This window comes from Castor canadensis, chromosome 17 (genome assembly GCF_047511655.1).
Source record: "Castor canadensis chromosome 17, mCasCan1.hap1v2, whole genome shotgun sequence".
NCBI lineage: Eukaryota > Metazoa > Chordata > Mammalia > Rodentia > Castoridae > Castor > Castor canadensis.
Window position 1 is genome coordinate 47,906,184 of NC_133402.1, and position 21,149 is coordinate 47,927,332.

A 21,149-nucleotide genomic window follows, 5' to 3' on the forward strand; every position below is an offset into this window, starting at 1 on the left:
CACATGATAAAAGTGAGAGCACACAAGGGAGGGGTGAGGATAGGTAAGACACCTAAAAAACTAGCTAGCATTTGTTGCCCTTAACGCAGAGAAACTAAAGCAGATACCTTAAAAGCAACTGAGGCCAATAGGAAAAGGGGACCAGGTACTAGAGAAAAGGTTAGATCAAAAAGAATTAACCTAGAAGGTAACACACACTCACAGGAAATCAATGTGAGTCAATGCCCTGTATAGCTATCCTTATCTCAACCAGCAAAACCCCTTGTTCCTTCCTATTATTGCTTATACTCTCTCTACAACAAAATTAGAGATAAGGGCAAAATAGTTTCTGCTGGATATTGAGGGGGGGAGCGGGAGGGGGTGGAGTGGGTGGTAAGGGAGGGGGTGGGGGCAGGGGGGAGAAATGAACCAAGCCTTGTATGCACATATGAATAATAAAAGAAAAATGAAAAAAAAAAAAAAGAAGTGTTTGTGGCCTTTCCCAGAACACGGTCTGTTCTGGGAAACGTTCCATGTATACTTCGAAGAAGGCGTAGTCTACGTTGCTGGGTCCAGCTGGTTTACAGTGTTGTTCAAATTCTCTACTTCCTTTCTGATTTTGTCTGGTTGATATATCCCTTATTGAAAGTGGAGGATTGAGGGCCCCAACTCTTACTATAGAACTGTCTGTTTGGGGTTTCTGTTGTTAGGTACATATGTTTAAAACTGTGATATCTTCTTGTAGTGAACCATTTATCAACATTTAACGTGTTTTTTTGTCTCGTAACTTTTTTGACTTAAATCTGTAGTCTTTTGGTTACTATTTGCATAGAATATCTCTTTCCATCATATCTCTTTCCACCTCTTTGTGTTCTTACATTTAAATTGTAGTGTGGGCTGAAGAAGTGGCTCAAGAGGTAGACTGCCTGCCTAGCAAGCATGAGGCCCTGAGTTTAAGCCCCAGTACCACACACACACCAAAAAAAAAAAAGGAAATTATAGTGTATATCTAAAGTGTCTTATAGATAGCAACCTCTTCCTTTAATAGGAAAATTTAATCTTTCATTAATGTGATTACTAATGAAGGATATATTTATGCCAGTTAGTTATTTATTTTCAACATATCTCATATGGCGTTCTTCCTATTCAATTCCTCCACACCTACCTTTTTCTTTTTGGGTATTTGGTTGATTTTCTTGATTTCCTTCTTTCCTTTTCTGTGAATGTTTAAAAGTTATTTTCTTGGTGGTTACCTCGGGGATTACAGTTAACATGTTAAGTTTATAATGACTTCATGTAAGAAATGTTGTTACAGGGGGGCTCAACAGCAGAGGTGGGGGCAGAAGAAAGCTTTGTTGAAAGAGGATAAACCAACTGAAATCATCAACACCTTAAGAACTCAGCTCCAACACAAACACTCCATTCCTATACATACTTATCCTTCTCCTTACACATTAAGTGACCATCAGCACCCACTCAGAGTTATTGTTTAAATGCATGTGCTTTTTCAATCATGAAGGAAAAAGAAGCTACAAACCAAACCAAAAGCACCGTAACACTGCTTACCTTTACCTGTCAGTGTTTTCTTTCATGGTTTCCAGATACTGTCTAGTATCCTTTCACTTCAGTCCAAGATTTCCTTTAGCTTTTTTTTGGCTGGTACTAGGATTTGAACTCAGGGCCTTGCAAGTACTCTACCACTTGAGCCACACTCCAGCCTTTTTTGCTTTAGGTTATTTTTCAGATAGGGTCTCACTTTTTTCCCTGAGTCAGCCTGGGACCATGATCCTCATGATTTTCACCTCCTGAATAGCTGGGAGTACAAGTATGAGCCACAATATCTGGCATTTCTTAAAGGGCAGGTTCACCGGTAAGGAACTCTCAGCTTTTGTTTAATTTCTTTTTCATTATTAAAGAGTACTTTTGTCAAGTACAGAATTTTTGCTTGACAGTTTTTTCTTCCAGTACTTGAAATACATTATTCCATTGTTTTCTGGCACTCGTGGTTTCTGAGGAGAGAACAGCTATTAATCTTATTGAGATCTCTCCATACGTGAGTTGTTTCTCTTTTGCTATTTCAAAAGCCAAGGTTCAGCTGCTTGGAGGTCGGTGAAAAGGCTGTTTCTGGACATATCAGAAGTTCTGTTCCAGAAAGCTCTACAAATACCTGGGCCGACCCCTCCACCTCTCAGTACAGAAAGGAGGCACGGGGCCTAGAGACAAATGGCTAGAGCCTCAGCTCCATTACAGGATAAATGCAGGCAGTACACTCACCTTCTACACAGAAGCTGCTTAAAAGTACAAACTACACTAAACATACAGGTTTCTTCAGATTTGTAATATTAAAATCATCTATGAATCCCAGGAGTGTGAACAATCCAGCAGGAAAAAAATGAAAGGCAGACAACTCAGTGTCACTTTCTAGAATAAAGTCCCTGAAGGAAAAGTCCACAGGCCTTAAAATGGCTGCTCCGACCTTGCCCTGGAGCCACACAAAACTCCTTGGGAATGACTGCCCCGTCCTCCCTTGCTTCTGAGCTGTGAGCCTCAGGAAACACCCCTGCCCAGTCTTCTGTTTGAGGATAATTTCAAGGCTTCAGCTGCGGTATCATTTTCCCCAGGAAGACTTTTCCCTGCCCCCAAAGTCTGGGCTGGGTTCCCTCCTCCCATGAGCTGCCAAAGTATCTATAACCAACCCAGTGTGGTGCTTCCACACACAGTGAACCTGCCTGCTTCTGTCTCTGTACCAGTTATGACTACTGCTCCTACTGAGCACCTGCAGTATGCCAGCTACTGATCCACATGCTCTTCACCTGTTTACTCATTTAAGCCACACCATAAGCCGATGATGTATGCAGAAGATACAATGTCACTAGAAAGTCATAAGACCAAATATGTGAACACAGGCAACCCCAGAGTCTGTCCTAATGTCACACTATACTGCCTCCCATTATATTTCTGATTTATTTGAAAAATTTAAGAACCACACATTCCTTTCAGTATAGCCAAAAGAAAAACATCTAGAAAAAGATTTTACAAACATCTTGTAAAAAGCAAGGGAGTATTTCATTATCCAGGGATACCAAATTCCAAACCAAGAAGAAAGCTTGGATGGGAAGTGTCAAGCTGTTTCCAGAAGTTTTTAAAAACTCTCATTCTTCCAAGGTCAGAAAAAAGATCAAAGCCATTTTAAGGGAGAAGCTGCCCAGGAATTTCTGCCATTAACTCCAGTGTTGCTTCTGCAAAACTTGTTTCTAGAACCAGGTTATATGTCAGCAAACCCTGACCTTAGAGGCACAGAAAATGAATCAGGTGTCTAAAACCTTCCCTGCCTTTCCTGCCTCAGTTCCACCTGTCCAGCACTTTGATCATGGCTCCTCTTTCTCTCACACCCAACATCAGGTCCTCAGAAATCCTGAGGACTCCATCTTCAAGAGGGATACACAATCAACCATGGCTTACCACAACCATGGCTTCCATGTAGACTAAGCTACCATCCCTAGCTTAGGGTATCAGCTAGACTCCCTGATTCCACCCCTAAAATCACTTCCTTGTCTCTTAACCAGGTTTGGACTAAAGTCCAAACTCCTCTGTGTGGCTTCACAGGGTACACTAGTCAGGGCCTCCTCTCTTCCTCAGTCCTGACTGACAACCTTCATCCTGCACTGACTGCACACATTTCTGCTGCCATGGTTGTAAAGCCTACTTGCCACATCTGGCCGAGACATCCCCAAAGGCTGCTAGTACTCCACCCTCATCCCCTTTGAACTTATTTCTGGGCAGGCTCCACCTACCAGTTCTTGGCCCTCTTTGCAGCTAGAGACCATGGTCTCAGTGAAACAGGCCGCAGGTAAACAGCCTCAACCAGTGGCTGCTGCTGTTACACAGATTAGGAGTCCACAAACTACAACTCACAGGCCAAGCCCAGCCATGGTCTGTTTTTGTTGGTTGGCTGGTGCTGGGGAGTGAACGTAGGGTCCTGAGCACACTAAGTATGTACTCTGTCACTGAGCTACACCTCCAGCCACAGCCTGTTTTTGTGCAGTCTGTTCGCTAAGAACATTTCTCATTTTTTTTCTTTGGTGGCAGGAGGATTTGAACTCAGGCCATTTCTCACATTTTTAAAGTATTATATAAAACAAAATAAGAGTATGTGCAGGCTTGGCACCAGTGGTTCACCCCTATAATCCTAGCTACTTGGGAGGCTGAGATCAGGAGGATCACAGTTCCAGACCAGTCCCAGCAAACAGTTCACTTGACCCCCATCTCCAAAACAGCCAGAGCAAAAATGGACTGGAGGTATGGCTCAAGCAGTAGAGTGCCTGCTTTGCAAGCACAAAGCCCTGAGGTCAAACCCCAGTTCCACACACAAAAAAAAAAAAAGTGGCAGGCTACATGTGGCCTGCAAGGCCTAAGGTATTTATTGTCTAGCCCTTCATGGAGTTTGCAGAACACATGCCTACACAGTCCAGCTCCCCCAGTCAGGTGGGAACATGGTGGGTGAGGGTGTCTTGCAGTGTCTCATGCTCCCAAATCACTCTCAGCTGCTCAGGGTGCAAACCTGCTGGATAACGCACTTCCCTACCACCTCCTTTCCCCATGCCCTGCCAGGGTCACATTTCATCTTACACATGAGCTACCTCAACTCAAATCCTTGTCTCAAATCCATGTTTATAAGAGAAGTCCAGTGGAAAAACAAGCACTCTAGGCCTGGGGTACAAGTTCATCCCTCATCCATCCTCCCAGGGTCAGGTTCTTGGCCACTGGCTCCTCTATCCCCTTGTGTCCAGGACCTGGTCTTCCTCTCCCTGCCACATCTGCCGCTCCTCTTTGTCCCCCAGGGGCCTGAATGTAAAAAGCAAGGTAGGGTGGTGTCACATGTGTACACCTCACAGTGTCTCCAGGCAGCCATCCCTATCCTAGAATGGCAGCACCACAGCACATCTGGTGGAAATTATGGCCTCTCACCTGCTTCCAACCAAGTATATTTCAGTACCTTTAATGGAATATCTTCTATGTTGTTTTTGCTTGTTGGTTGGTGCTTTTCTTGCTGTTGTTGTTTTGTTTTCTTGATGGTAATGGAGTTTGAACTCAGGGCCTTGCATCTGCCAGGCAGGCACTCTACCACTTGAGCCACACTCAAGGTGCTCTAGCACCTTTTGCTTTAGTTATTTTTCAGATAGCAGCTCACACTTTTTGCCCGGGGGCCAGCCTCAGACCTCCTACCTACACCTCCCAAGAAGTTGGGATTACAGATACACACCACAATGCCTGGCTTGTTTTTGAGATAGGGTCTCAGTAACTTTTGGCCAAGCTGGTCTCAAACCACCATCCTCTTAAACCCACCTCCCAAGTAGCTGGAATTACAGTAATGTACCACAGCTCCCAGTTCCTTCTGCTATTTTATTTAATTTGTGACGGCACTGGGGTTTGAACTCAGGGTCTCACGCTTGTTAGGCATGTGCTCTTACTGCTTGAGCCACTCCACCAGTCTCCTCCTGTTTTTTTAAATAAGCAGACCTGCATCTCCTATTGCACTGGCTCCTGAAAATTATGCAGACATCTCAGCTCTTCATTCCTTCCATTCTCACCCCAGTCATTTCTAATGGGAAACTTAGGAGTCACTGGAGACACAGAAAGCAACCACAGAAATGATCAGAGATGGGAAATGTTTTTTCTCTCTTCACTTCCTAAGGGGTTAGGGGCAGAGCAGTGAAAGTCTGAGGAGTATTCCTTCCAATCTGATTAACCCTTCTGTTTGAGGAAACTGTGGGTAATAAAGGAGTCTTTGTTTTCCTGAAGGCTTTTGAGAGCTTTTACAGGGCTTGCATGTGAGGACAGAGGTAACCTCTGCTTGTGAAGAGACTCTGGCTTTGAAATGATGAACAGGTCAGTGTCATGCAGCGGTTGCAAGGAGCTGGCGACTTGGATTTAGGACAGAGGTCAAAGGTGCTTTGGAACTTCATTCTCAGCTCTCCACAGCATAAGCACAGTCAGGGCTTTGGTTACTCGGGTTTCTCTTGTTTGTGAAAAGAACAAATAAATGTGTCTAGAGAGTTGCCACATGCGCAAAGAGGGAAACTGTTAGACAGTCCCCTGGTGTGTGACCCCGAAGGGGCTGTGGTGATCAATGAGCAATCTGAGATGTGGGCAGACTTGGGGAAAGAGGTTGAGAAGGGGAAACCACACAACTGATATGTCCAGCCTCAGCCTGAAGGATGATAAAATTGCATTAAAGAATCCACAGATTCTGGAACTTTATGACCAGAAATGGACCCTGGAGCCATTGCTTCCCTGCAAAGAAAAGGAGTGGAAAAGAGCCCAATCTGTTCCCCCATACCTGCGGGATTATCATCTTTCAGGAAGTTTAGCATGGCCTCATAATTCTACCTCTCCCAGCTACAATCTACATTCTCTCACCCTGAGCAGCAGCTCATGGACTCACAAATGACTCTCAAATTACTCTCTGACCTGCACAAGGGGTTCCAGCTAGGCCAGCAGCCCATATTCTCTCTCCTTACCCTGTGGTCAACCCCTACTTACTACAGCAGCTCTGCAGCAATGGCAGAGGGCTTACTAGGGCTTACTAGGACTTACTAGGGCTGCTGCTCGGACACAGCTTGGGTCCCAGTGGCCTAACCTCTAGGAAATGTAAATAGTACCTCTTGCCATGGTGCCTATTTGTCACAAGTTTCATCAGATTTTCCCAGAGGAAAGAGCAGTCACTGCACCCATGGGCCAGGCAGGAAGATCAGGAAGCTAACTAGAGCTCACTTGCAAGGTTCAGCACTGAGATCATTTGCAGAAGTGTACTTAGTGTTCAGTCACTGAAACTACAGCCTCAACCACACAGCTCAGAGGTCACATATCCTTGGTGCCATTCAAGGGGAGTCTGGCTTCCAAATATACACACCCCTCTCACTCCCCAGATTCTCCCACCTGAAGGACACAGGCACATTCCTAAGCTGCCTTAGTTACTGTTCCCTCTAGCCCTGTTTCTGGGGGTGACACAGTGATGTGAATAGGGTGAGCAAAAAGTACTGCTACAGCTCAGGTGGCTGCTGGATAGGAGTAAGAATATTAAGTGCAGAGGTCCTCTGGGTTGAAGCTGAACAAATCTCTCATCCCAGGAATATAAGGTAAGCAACTCAATGAAACCTGACTATCTAACAAAATGACTAAAAGCGGTCTATTATTCATGTTTTGTTTCCTCTAGGCAACCTTGAGGCTCTGACAGAAGGGGGAACTGCTCTAGACAGAAAGCTTCCCAGGACAGTAGATGACAATGCGGCTTGTGTCCCTGGGTCTTGGATCTCTGGTCTCCTGGCCAGAAAGTTCCATAATCTGTGGATTCTCTGATACCATCCTTTATCATGAATAAAAAAGGCAAAAGGACGCCACTTATTCTTCCTGCAGGTGTGGCTCAGGTGTTCCATCTTCTCCCTTTGCACCAAGGCCAGGTCACACCTGCTATGCTTGTTAACCAGTGACACTGGGCTGAGACCATGGGTTTTGAAGGGAAGGAATGTCTCTGTGTCAGTCTGGAACAGTGCTTGGGATTATTATAGCCACCTTTGCACTCTCTCCTCTGCCACTGTTGTGTATTGCCACTTGCCTCAAAGAGCCTCTGTTCTCTGCCTAGGCAGAACCTGCCTAGTCCTGGGCCTGCCACCCCAGTGGGGACCCTCATTCTCAGGCCTCTTGTTCAAGGAGCAAAGTCCTTGTAATGAAAGATATCAACATCAGTGTTCCTTAAAGAAGCTTCTATCACCATGATGGAGTGGAGAAAGGATAGATTTGAAGTGACCACACAGACCACTTACTACCCCTGGGAGACAAGGCTCAGCATCTTTCAAAGAACTAGGGAAAGGGGATGAGGGTGTGGTTTAATCGGAAGAGTGCCTGCCTGAGAGCAAGGCCCTGAGTTCAAACCCCAGGACTGCAAAAAAAAAAAACAAACTCAAAAACAACAACAAAGAACTAGGGAAAAACAACCATCCTACCTATCATGAGTGACAGGGCCTGAGGACCCACATATCTGGGCATCAAGATTCATCTTCTTTCCCACAAGTTCAGGCCTGAGCTTTACCCACCTCCCTGTCAGGACTGAGGTTTAGCCCAGGTGCATCTGGGCTGTACTGAAATTTAAATATTGTCATTATCATCAAATCTGCCTTAGTCCCCAATCCCTCATCCCATTCTAATTCACCCCAAGTCAAAGAAGTGTCCTCTATTCCTGAGACTGGTCATCTCAGTTTTCATAGCAGAGACAATCACATCACACATTCAAGGAAATTTCTGAAATACTTGTATGATAATAAATTACTCATTCAAAGGTAAGACTCAAATACACCCAAGCAGCTGCTACACAGATCCTACATCCCTGCCCAGGAAGCTGCCTGGTCCTAGCCAGCTACAGTCTATCTTCAGATCTGAAAGGGCATCCTGCTCTTCTCCTGTAGCTAGTGCTATCTTTGTGAAAATTTTAACAACTACCTCTTCAATTTTACCCCTTCAACAGAAGGCAGTATGTGACAATGCACCAAAAACTGCTGCTATAGAAACGAGAAAAAGCCAGTATAGTGGCACATGCCTATAACCATAGCACTTAGGCAGGACGATCTCAAGTTCCAGGCTGAAAAAAATGAAAGAGGATACACTTTTTTAGCTGAGCAATGGTAGCAGAACTTCAAAGAAATTTTCAAGAAAGACATAGTTCAGTGCTGTAAGAGGCATTCAAATTGCTTTTGCAGAAAAGCACTGACTCCTTACTTAGGCCCATGAATTAACTAAAAACAGAAGCTTGGCATCCCTGCCTCCATTTTGTATCTGTCTAAGCCATTCTCTTTGCAGTCACTTTGCAATCACCTTGGATTCCAGAAAGGATAGAGCTGATAACATCTTTATGACAAGGGGCTGAAACTTCCTATGAAGGAAAGGTGGAGACTTGCAAGACAGACCACCCCTCCAAATGAGGACAATTAGAGCAATCAACTCATGGAAACCAGATCACTCCCTCAAGTGGTAACTTCTCCGGAACCCCTCTGGGAACCCTTGGACTGAGATAATGGTCAACCAGAACACACCTGTGACTGGAACTGTTTAACTATGCATACCTTTGTCCCCTGCCTCCAGTTCTTTTGTCTACTTAAAGCTATAGCTTGTGTCTGTACCCTGAAGATGGTTGAGGATGAGCTGAGTGCTTACGCTACCTCTTCCCACAGCATGCCCGAGCTGTGTAATACATTTCCTTTCTCTGCCTTCACCATGCCCGAGCCATGTAATACATTTCCTTTCTCTGCCTTCACCATGCCTCTTTATTTAGTGTTTAGGGGCAGGTAGCCAGACCTGGCATATAATCTCAGGAGTTTGGGCCTTGGGTCCAAAACTCTGGTTTTAGTGCTTCCCAGTGTGTGGTCCCAAGGTCTGAACCTTGTCACAGAGCAAATTCTTGGGCCTCTGGAGTAAGGTCCAGCAATCTGTATTCAACATGCCCTCCAAGAGGTTCTGATGCTAACTCAGGTTTGAGAACCTTTGCCTTAGACTATGTGTTAGGTCTAGAAAAATACGACATGGAAAGAGAGAGGAAAAGGTTAGTAGAAAACAAAAGCTATGTTTTCAGAGCACTCCTAATTCATCACTTACTGTATGTCACCCCAAGTATTTTACCTTGTACGGCACAGTTAGCAAAGCTCAAATACCAATACAAACGCTGTGCCAGAGTGAGAGGATGACAAATGCCACTAATGCAGGCTACAGAGTCCCTAAGGATTGGATCTGAATGCCAGTTTCATTCCTTAGTAGTTGTGTGGACCAGCTCCCAGGCTCTTTTGTTAAATGGACTGTAACTAGACTATTCCTAGGATGGTCCAGTCAATCATGAAGATCAATGAAGATTATATGCCTAAAACATATATGATTATATGCCTAAAATACCTTCATAGCACCCAGGAGGAAGCTCTCAATAAATGGTATTCATGTTTCCTACTGCTAATTAGGGGACAATGTGGGGGGTCATTTACAACAGAACTGAACAGGAGGCTCAGCCCTGAGCCACCCTCCCAGCACAGCACTGGAAAGGTCTACACACATCAGAAATACAATAAATCTGGAACCCAGAATTCTTTCCAGAGAAAAGTGTTGGGTCTGGGGGATCAGAAGACAAAGTGAGCCAGTGCCCTCATCCCCCATGAGAGCACTGTGAGCCTTATGTCCTGTAAAGGGACATGTGGTTTCACAAGTCATGGCCCCCGGGTATGCCTCAAAAATGGCACAAGGCTGATAAACAGGAGACTTTCTCAGGACTGTGCATATGTTCCTATAGAGATGTGTTAAAAGACAACTCCATCCCTGACTCCTGACTCTCCCCAACAAAAAGGACCAAATAAAAAACCCCTCTATGTAAACAACAGGGAGCTACCGATTTTCTGGGCTCCCTGTCGTCTCTAGGGCAGCTTTTTCTTTCTCTCTAATAAATCCTACTTTGTGAGCTGACCTTGTTGTCTCACAAGTCAATCTGCTGCCTCATGAGCCAATTCTTTGACCCATGAAGGCAAGAACTCTCGACCCCGGCCCACAACAAAAGGATGTGTTCTTTATACATCTTTACACATCTGTCAGTGTTTTAGAGCCAAAAGGGTCATCAAATGCTATCTTTTTTTTAACTGTATGATTCCATTTATATGTGAGATAAAACAGTCTTGATTGCATCATTTTCTCTTATGCTTGATTTATTATGTTGCTTCATTCATCATGATTGTAGAAACGATCAATACAGATGTACACCAATGTAGTCTAGGTATATAGTAATGTAGTATGCTATAACATTTCAGTTTGTGTAATTATACTCTAAAATGGTCACACAATGATGTACTCGCCTAACAATGCATTTTTCAGAAGGAATTCCAATCATTGAGTGACACACAACTGTACAGTGAATACAAAACATGAATTAGGTGAGTATTATTTACAATGATGGCAAACCTCTCACAGAAGAATGATATATACAAAAGCATAAAGATTCTAGAATAAAATGAGTTATTTTTTGCAACTAGAGTTTAAAAACAGTTTTTAGATATTATGTTAAAAGCACAGACCATAAAGAAAAAAAAAACTAGATTATAAGAATATTATAAACTTTTGTCTGTGAAAAAAACTGTTAAAAAGAAAGGGACAAGAGAAAATATTTGCAGATCATATTTCTGACAAAGGTCTGTGTCCAAAACTTCTCAAGTTTGAGTTCATGGACAGTTGGCCCCATTACTGTGGGCCTGTGATGAGGCAGAGCACCACGGTGCAGACGGTACAGAAGAGTGCAGCAGTTCTCTTCACAGAGAAAGACACGAAGAGGCCCAGGGCAAGGTGCATCTTTCAAAGGCACCCTTAGTGACCTACTTCCATCAGCCAGATCCTACTTCCTAATAGCCCATTTACTATGAATCTGTAAGTAGATTGAACCATTAATGAAGTTTAGAGTCCTAATGATCTAATCACTTCTCAATGACTGAATCCATCAGCTGGAGACCAAACATTCAACACATGAGCCTTCTTGGGGAGAATTCATATCCAAACCATAATAATTAGCAACTGGTCAAAAGTAAGTTAAAGACACCACTAAACACCCCAAAGAACAACATAAAAAATGACCCACTAATACTATGTGCTAATGAATATGTGGAAGAACAGAGACTGCCAGATATTACAGGTGTGAATGTAAAATTTTAAGACACTTTGCAAAAATAGTTTGACAGTTTTCTTTAAAAGTAAAATAAACACATACCACATAATCCAGGTATTTCATTCTAGGTATCTTATATATAGGCAGAAGCCTGTATTTGAGTGTTCATAGCAGCTCTATTCATAGCAGTTAAAAAAAAATTAAGCAACTCAGATGTGGTATTTCATTTTTTTTTATTTACCTTTTCCCAACAAGTCATGATGTTGAGCCTAATTCTGTGTGCTTACTGCACATTTGCAAATCATCTTTGGGGAAATGGCTCTTATCAAATACTATCTTATATCAAGCCCTTCCTTTTACAATGTCACTACCAGCGAGGCTTCAGGCTTCCAATGAGGCCCTGTGAACAAAAGACAAGAATCAATGCCATCTACAGTTCTCACTAGAGTCCTTGACAGGTCCCAACAATCAATGAGAGGTCGGAAGGAAGCTTTGTATGAACATTAACAAAATGAGAACAGAGAAGACAGTTTGGGGGGGTTAGTCTGAAAAAGGATATCCAAGGAACTGTGGTGTTCAAATGAACTTTGCCTCTCAATGTTTGAAAGCTCCTACTCTTAAGCAAGTAGTAAAAGGAAACTGCCACTGTTAAGAAGGAAAATTAAAAGATCATGCCTTTCAATTATCTCACAGTTCCTTAGAAGTGGATAAACATTACTACCAGTGATGTGAACATATTTGGTGAATCACCAAGTCAGGGCCAGCCAGAACTATTTTATTTTATTGCTAAACACCCTGAAACTAGAGCTCTCCCCTCTGCAGCAAAAATGAGCCAAAGTCACCATTGTCTAAAAGCACACAGTGTCCAAGGGTTAGTAGTTAGACTCAGGAAAACTACTGTCCCAAGACACTGGTCCACCATATGGAGGGCAACCCGGGCACATACCAGCAGGCTAAGATGCAGAGTCCCGTGAAGAGGATGATGGGGATGGGGTAGGATGCACAGAACAGTCCATGGTTGTAGAAGGCCTGAGATATTTTCTCACGCAGCCTTTCAGTCAGGGTCATCCTCAGCTGAAGTCACCTTGCTGCCATCCCGGAAAGTGACCATGGATCAGCCTGGCAGATGTTGGACACCACTGACAATGCACATCATTTGCAGGTACCTGCCCAGAAGGGAAAAAAGCCAGTTAACAAAGATACTTGGCTTTGCACACTAGGACTGCCAGGGGAAGGTAGCAGCCATGTGGTTGGAGAATGGTTTCAGGATGCCTTCACATGAAATCTGGAGACATGCACAACCTTGGTAACCTTGCAGGTGACTAGACTACAGGCCACTCTGTCTAACCAAAGAAGCCAATGAACTTCCAGAACTTCCTATCCAGGGCTGGTCATAAACTCTCAACCTTTTTCCATATTAGGCTTTTAAAAAAAGGGGGTGATCAGAACCAGAGTCTCACAAATGCTCTATCACTGAGCATCTCTAGTCACATAGGCTTTTCTTTTGTTTTGATTTTTGATGGTACTGGGGCCTTGCACTTGCTATACTCTACCATATTTGAGCCTTGCCCCAGCCCTTTTTAAAGTTATTTTTCAGGTAGGGTCTTGTATTTTTGCCCTGGTTTGGCTGTAGACTACAATCCTCCTACCTATAGCCTCTCATGTAGCTTGGATTACAGACATGAACCATCATCCCCCTTATTTGCTGAGGGGGTGGGGTCTCTCTTAAACTTTTTTTTTCTGCCCGGGCTGGCCTCAAACTAATGATTGTCATGATCTCCAGCTCCCAAGTAACTGGGGTTGTAGACACAAGCTACCAAGCCAACCCATATTAGGCATTTCTAAAAAGTCACTGCCCAGGGGCAGGAAAGCTTCTCTCTGTCAAACAGGTGCTCTAAACATTCTATACATGAGGCTTAGAAACATACTCCCGATTCTCCTCTGTGCACAAGCCAGACTGGGAAAGATCCTTTGAAAAACCTTTGCAAAGGTTTTCACAGATTCTTACACAAACAGTGATAAAGAATGTTTGTGGGGTCAGCCCTCAACATAAAAAACACCAAAAAACTTAGGTCCCTCAAATAAGAGTCACCAACTAAATTCGCTGTGGCAGCAGTATTAGGTTACAGTCTCTGCTCCTGGTCCTACAGTTGTTCCTGAAAGCATGAGGGCAACAGGGCCCCTCCTGTTTTTGCCTACCCAGCAGCTGTCCCCTTTTTTAAGTAACAATAAGCCACTGTGGCTTAGGTGAACCCATTCCCTCCACAGGATCTGGCCATCAGTCAAGGTCAGATCCCTAACCTGACCTAAGCCATACCAGCTGGGCCTCAGTCCCTGGACTTTGATTTCCGAGCAGAAAGGAGAAGGAACTGGATGCTGGTGGTGCTTATTCACCCCCAGAGATTCCCAAGATCCTTGGGCTGTTCTGCCTCCGGTCATTTATGAAAACTGGCTCATCAACTTTTCTTTCCAGTCTGAAAGCCATCCCATATCCTTCCAATAAATTTTTTTTAATTGTCTTAATGTAGCCAAAGTTAACTTCTGCTTACAAAGAATCTTAAACCAGTCAAATCAAGTAGAAAACTCTAGTAGCAGACCCAGGGATCGTGAATTCTCTTTCTGATTGAGCTCTCCAATGGAATTCAAGTTTAAATACACTTGTTCTCTGATTTCTTATTGCTCTTTCTTTGGTCTGTGCTATAGTGAGTCTACCCAGACACATGTCTTGACTTGATTAGGCTCACTGAAGACAACCCAGGCCAATAAGATGACTCCTCAAGTGTCAAGACCAGAAATGAGAAGCAAAAGGAGTCATACCCCTGACTAATTCACAAGCCAAAAAAAGTAGCTGTCACTCTCTCCACTTTTCTGGAAGTACCAGCCTTAAGTACATGTGGAGTTTCCCAGTACAGAAACCTCCTAAGGAGATCCAAGGAGCACTCTCGGTCCACTCAACAGGTAGCACGGATGAGGCAGCAGGTGATGGCTGATGGTCCCAGCAATTGTGATCACAAAAGCTCCACCATTCAGATGGTTCACCTTGAACCACATACACCTCAAACATAGACATACAGACTCTAAGGAAGCAATTTCCTGCTCCTGTACTCCCTTATTCTCCCTCCTGCTCCAAGAAGAATGCCAACACAAAAGAGATGTATACCTGCAGAGAGATACTATCAAGAGGATTGCTGAAGACAGACCAATACAAAACAATTGTCTCACACCTCTCCTCTTAAATGTTTCCCAAGTCCAGGCCCTCCAGGAAATTCTGATCCTAAAAACACATTGGCAACACAAGATTGGAAGCCCCCCATCACTTTAGTAGTCCAGCTCTTAAACTCAGCACTATTTATACGAACCAAATGCTATGTAATTCGTTTCTGTAGTCAATACAAATCTTTCTGATTTCCATTGATCTTTACTAGTTACACTAATGGTTAACTTTATAGCACTTAAAAAACAAGTACCTCCAAATTCTAGTTCATTACACAGCATACCTACCTGAACCTAGCAAGAGGTTCAGAGACACTATTCATCTCTGCTCCACAGTATTAATTTTAATACAAAGCTACTCCAAAGCAAAATTTATTGAACCTGAACCAAAAACCTGTTTTTCTTACATTGCTTTACACTTAAAGGTTGCTTCAGATCAAAATCTACAGTTCTGCTTCCCGAATTTAAAGAGACACAGGATTGCCCTGGAGGCCAGAGTGGATGGCATTACATAAAAACATAAGCAACCCTACCCTGTCTTTGTGGAAGACTCCACTATAAGCAAAAGTAAAGGTACCTGTTTGTTATTAGAAATCCAAAGAGTTGCACAGTAAGGAAAAACACTGCTAGAACAGGAATAGCACAGCCCTGAAGAAGCCTAGGGGAGGACAAGCCACACTTCCAGGCTCACAGGTCAAGGGCACAAAGGAAGGGAACAAGCATGTGAGTCAAGTGGGAAAGACTCATTCCACCTTACAGTAAGTTTGCTTAAGGTGCCCATGTTTCTGAACTCATCCCAAATGAAACTGTAAATGTAGAAGTTTGGGAACAACTCATACGGACAATACGTTAACATGAGACACAAAAGAAATAAAAAAGATAATGGTTTATTTATTTTATACCTACAGTTATCAAACTCTGAGCATTTACAATTCTTTTTTGCCAACTTACACATATCAAAAATCAAGCTGGCTCTGGTGGCTCACACCTATAATCCTAGCAACCCAGAAGGCAGAGATCAGGAGGATTATTGTTTGAAGCCAGCCCAGGCAAACACTTTGCAAGACACTATCTCAGAAAAAAAACCTTCACAAAAAATAGGACTGGCAGAGTGGCTCAAGGTGAAGGCCCTGAGTTCAAGCCCCAATACCACAGAAAAAAAAAAAGTGCTTCTGTTGGGTGAGGAGACTCACACCTGTAAACCCACCTACTCAGGAAGCAGAGATAGGGAGGACTGAGATTCCAGGGCAAAACAAAATAAAACCAGTGAGGCCCCATCTCAACAAATAAGCCAAGTATAGAGGCATACAGCTGTAATCCCATCTACTCAGGAGGCACAGATAGGAAGGTCAAGGTCCAGGATGGCCTAGGCAAAAATGTGAAACCCTATCTAAAAAAAATAACTAAAGCAAAAGGGCTACGGGGCGTGTCTCAAGAGACAGAGCATAAGGCCCTGACTTCAAACCCCAATACTGAAAAAAAAAAAAAAAAAAAAAAGTAAAAAATATGTCAAAATGTATAATGTGGCCACTCTAGTCTTAAAAGTTTGAACTAGCACCAGGGGCTGGTGGCTCACACCTGTTATCATACCTACTCAGGAGACAGAGATCAGAAGGATTACAATTCAAAGCCAGCCCAAGGCACATAGTTCGGGAGATCCTATATCAAAAAATCCATCACACAAAAAAATGATGGAGTGATTCAAGGTGTAGGCCCTGAGTTCGAACCCCAGCACTGCCAAAAAAAAAGTTTCAACTAGCAATTCTACTGCTAATCCTTTAGTCTAAGAAATAAATATGGATATGCACAGATTTAGTTACAAGGATGTCCACTGCAATGTAGAAATGGCATATATTGTTTAGCCATTACAAAATAAGGCTGTTTGAAGTCTCAGACTTGGTTTTAAAACAGTTCAGAAGAAAGATGGAGCCAGCTTAACAAAATATTTATATTACTGAATCTAGATGAAGGCTTACCACACGTCTGTAAAGGGCCAGTTAGTAAATATTTTTGACTTTGTGGCCTTGAGGTACAAGCTAAATGGCAGAGTGCCTGCTTAGCATGCACAAGGCCCTGGGCTCAATCTCCAGCACCCAAAAAAAAAGAAAAAAATTTAGACTTTCTGAGCCATACAACCTCCATCACACCTACTTGCCTGACACTGAACCAGGAAAGCAACCGGACAATAGATAACTAAATGAGCATGACCCCTACCCCACAAAACTCTATCAAAACAGACCCTGCATCAGATTGAAGCACTTTTCACATTATCTTTTTCATTCCATCATCACAACCAAGGTGAAACCAAAACTAAGACTGGAAAAACAACAAACCGCCTGCAGCTTTGAAACTGAGAAGGATGTAAGTATGCAGAAAAATCTGTACCTTCCTATAATGTATATTATATTATGTATATTACATAACGTATATATAATGTCTGTATGTATGTAAGTTAACATACAATACTTTCTAAGCATCTACTATTTTAATTTAAAAGGCAGAATTTTACCAGATGTCTAAAGCACTGGCACAGATTGTCTCTAGCAATACAGTGAACATTATGCAACAGTAGTGTTGAAGTACATGTTTCTGGTGCAGAACGGCTGTTTTTTTCAGTGCTAGAGATCAAACTTAGGGCCTTGAGCATACTAGAAGTGCTCTACCACTGAACTACACCCCTAGACCTCCTGCTTCTAGTTTATTCATCTAGCTTCCAGGCACTACATAGTGCCACTTCCTCTATAAGCCTTCTCTAAACATCAGCCCACCCATTGGAAAAATACTAGAAGAATTTCCAGTAAGAGGCAAACAAGGCTCTTTACTTAACCACCATTATTTATTACTATTGTAGAGGTACCAGTTTCCATAGCCGTGTCATATACCTGAGAGAAACAACTTAAGTTCAACTTAAACTCAAACTCCCAAAAAGTCTCAGGACACAAAATATTGACAAGTTCTTTGACAGAATGTAACACTAATGGCTTTAGTCCGGTTTCCAAAGAGTCCATGTTTCCATCTGAAACTTCATGAGTGTGATCCTTACTGACCACGTTTCTACTGGCATCCTGGTCTTCTGAGCTCCCATAACAAGCACCACGAAGCTCTGCTTATAGCATTTGAGGGCCTCTCTAGTCCACATCTCCAAATTTTTCAAAACTCCTCCTACAAACCAATTCCAAAGGCTTCTGAATGACATGGACAAGTAGTCACAGCAACAACCCCACTTCTCTAGTGCCAATTTTCTGTTAGACTTTTGCCACTGTGACAAAATATATGACACAAACAATTTAAAGTGAGTACTTATATATGTTGGCTCATGTATTTAGAGGTTTCAGTCCACCATGGCAGGGAAGGAGCAATGGAGCAAAGCAACTCACATCATGGTGGCCAGGAAGCAGAGAGAGAGAAAAGAATGCCTATACTAGGGAGCTTTTTCCTTTCTCCCCTTTGATTCTGTCTGGGGCCTTAGTCTATAGGGTGGTGCTGACCACATGCAGAGTGGGTCTTCCCCCCTTAGTTAATACTTTCTGGAAATATCCTTACAGACTCACTCAGGTGTGGGCTTCACTACTCTCCTACATGCCATTCAATTCAATCAGGTCAAAAAACCAAGACTAACTACCACACACAGGGATAGAATTGGAAAGGAAAGGTAAAATTATTATTATTTGCAGATGATATTATTATATGTCTAGAAAACCCAGGAGAATCAAATGAAAATCTTCTATCTACAATTGATAAAAGAATCACAGAAGTTATTGAAAACTAGCAGTAAAAAATTAAATGTCTTCACATCTATAAGCAGGTAGAAGATATAATGATTCAATGACACTAAAAAAAAAAAAAAAAGCAAAACAAAAAAGATTCTGAGAATTTAACAAGAAATGCAAGTTGGGCATAGTGGCTCATACCTGTAATCCCAGCTACATGGGCCGTAGAGTTCCCAGGATCTTGAATTCGAGGCCAGCCTGGGCAAAGGCAGAAGTAAGAACTTGTCTCAAAAACAAAATAAAGGACTGTGGGCATGGCTCAAGTGGTAGAGCACCTACCTAGTAAGTGTAAGGCCCTGAGTTCAAACTCCAGTACCACCAAAGGGGAAAAAAAAAAGGTAAGAAATCCCTCAAAGTCTGAGGAATACAGAAGATTAAACAAAGAGAAAGTCATGCCATGTTCTTAGTAAGGCAGTCTCAGGATAACCAAAATGTCACTTTTCCTATATTAACCTAAAAATGTAACAAGTCCCAACAAAAACACAAAGGACTTCATTTTTTTTTTAATTAAACAAGCCTATTTTATGGTTCTTACAGAAGAACAAAAATAGCCAGGAAAATACTAAAAATAAAGGTGATGAACTATCAAAACATGTTATAAAGCTAGACAAATTAAAAGTAGATACTAACACATAAATACACAAATTAATGTAACAGAACAGAAAGTCCAGAAATAGATCCAAATTCTTTGCCACATGTGGCAAAGAATATCACATATAATAAATGATAAGGGGAGTAGTCAAATAAGTGAGAAAAAATATAAAATGGGTAGCTATCTGGAAAAAAATTAAGTCAGAGCCACAGTTCATACAAAATAAATTCCAAATGTATAAAAGATTTAAAGGTAAGAAATAAAATAGGAAAATCTACAAAGAGCTCAAAAACTCAACCCCCAAAGAATCAACATCCCAATGAAGAAATGAGCGCATGAACTGAATAGGGAATTTTCAAAGGAAGAGATACAAATGGACAATAACTACATGAAGAAGTTTTCAACTGCCAGTCTACTCAGGAGGCAGAAACCAGAAAGATCTCAGTTCAAAGCCAGCCCTGGGCAAATAGTTCAGGAGACCCTATCTCAAAAAAACCCATCACAAGCTAGGGGATGTACTTCAGTGGTTTAGTGTTTGTCTAGCATCCACAAGACTCTGGGTTCTATCCCCAGTACTGCAAAAAGAAAAAAAAGCCATCACAAAAAAAGGGCTGGCAGTGTGGCTCAAGTGGTAGAGTGCCTGCCTAGCAAGTTTGAAGCCCTGAGTTCAAACACCAATGCCACCAAAAAAAAAAAAAAGTGTTCAACTTCCCTGGGCGTAAAAGAAATGCAAATCGAAACTACACTAAGGGGAGGGGGAAAGGAAGGGGGGGCAGGAAGGGGGGAGAAATGACCCAAACATTGTATGCACATATGAATGAACTAAAAACAAAACTACACTAAGATTTCATCTCACCCCAGTTAGAATGGCCATCTTCAAGAGCAAAAACAACAAATGCTGGCAGGGATTCGATGAAACAAGAACCCTTATACACTGTTGGCAGGAATGAAAATTAGTACAACCATTATGGAAAGCAGTGTGGACATTCCTTAAAAAGCTAAAAAACAGAACTGCCATATGATCCAGTGATACCATTCCTGGGCATAGATCCAAGGAGTATAAGTCAAGACACATTAGAGACACTTGCACACCAGTATTTATCACAGCACTATTCAAAATTGCCAAGCTATGGGACCAACCCAGATACCATACAACTCATGAATGGATTAAGAAAATGTGGTATATATTTACAATGGAGTTTTATTCAGCCATAAGGAAGAATGATACTACATGGTTTGAAGGTAAATGGTTACAATTAAAGGACATCATGTTAAGTGAAGTAAGCCAGGTTCAGGAAGACAAAGGCTGCATATTTTCTCTCATATGTGGAAGACAGATCCAAAAGATAAACGTATACCCCATCCTTTTCACCAAGATGGAGCTGAAAACACAGAAGGAAGCTCTTGCCCCTCCCAAGGCCAAAGCCAAAGCAAAGGCTTTGAAGGCCAAGAAGGCAGTGCTGAAAGGTGTCTGCAGCCACAATGCAGTGCCAAGACACTGCAGCTCCAGAGGCAGCCCAAATACCCTAGGAAGAGTGCCCCCAAGAGAAACAAGCTTGATCACTATGCCATCATCATAGTCTCACCACTGAGACAGCCATGAAGAAGACAGAAGACAATAACACACTTGCATTCATTGTGAATGTTAAGACCAACAAGCACCAGATCAAATAAGCTGGGAAGAAGCTCTATGACGTTGATGTGGCTAAGGTCAATACTCTGATGAGACCTGATGGAGACAAAAAGGCGTATGTTAACTGGCTCCTGATTATGAAGCTCTGATGTTGTTAACAGAATTAGAATCATCTAAACTGAGTTTTGCTGGCTACTAAATTTACATTTTTCATCATAAAAAAAACATGATCATATACAAACATATATGTACATGTTGTAATAGTGGAATTACTGAACTCAGAGG

At 42.5% G+C, this 21,149-nt stretch overlaps 1 protein-coding gene and 1 pseudogene across 3 annotated transcripts in view; one reads left to right on the top strand and one right to left on the bottom strand.

The window, feature by feature from the left end:
• Positions 1–21,149, bottom strand: part of Scap (SREBF chaperone) — a 68,857-nt gene that overhangs the window by 27,791 nt on the left and 19,917 nt on the right. For all 3 annotated transcript variants that reach the window (XM_074059598.1, XM_020163388.2, XM_074059597.1), the window contains exon 2: positions 12,603–12,822. In XM_074059598.1, coding sequence (XP_073915699.1) covers positions 12,603–12,724 — 122 coding nt within the window. In that variant the 5' untranslated portion in view covers positions 12,725–12,822. The remainder of the gene's footprint in view (positions 1–12,602; positions 12,823–21,149) is intronic.
• On the top strand, positions 11,373–21,063 carry LOC141418507 (large ribosomal subunit protein uL23 pseudogene; annotated as a pseudogene).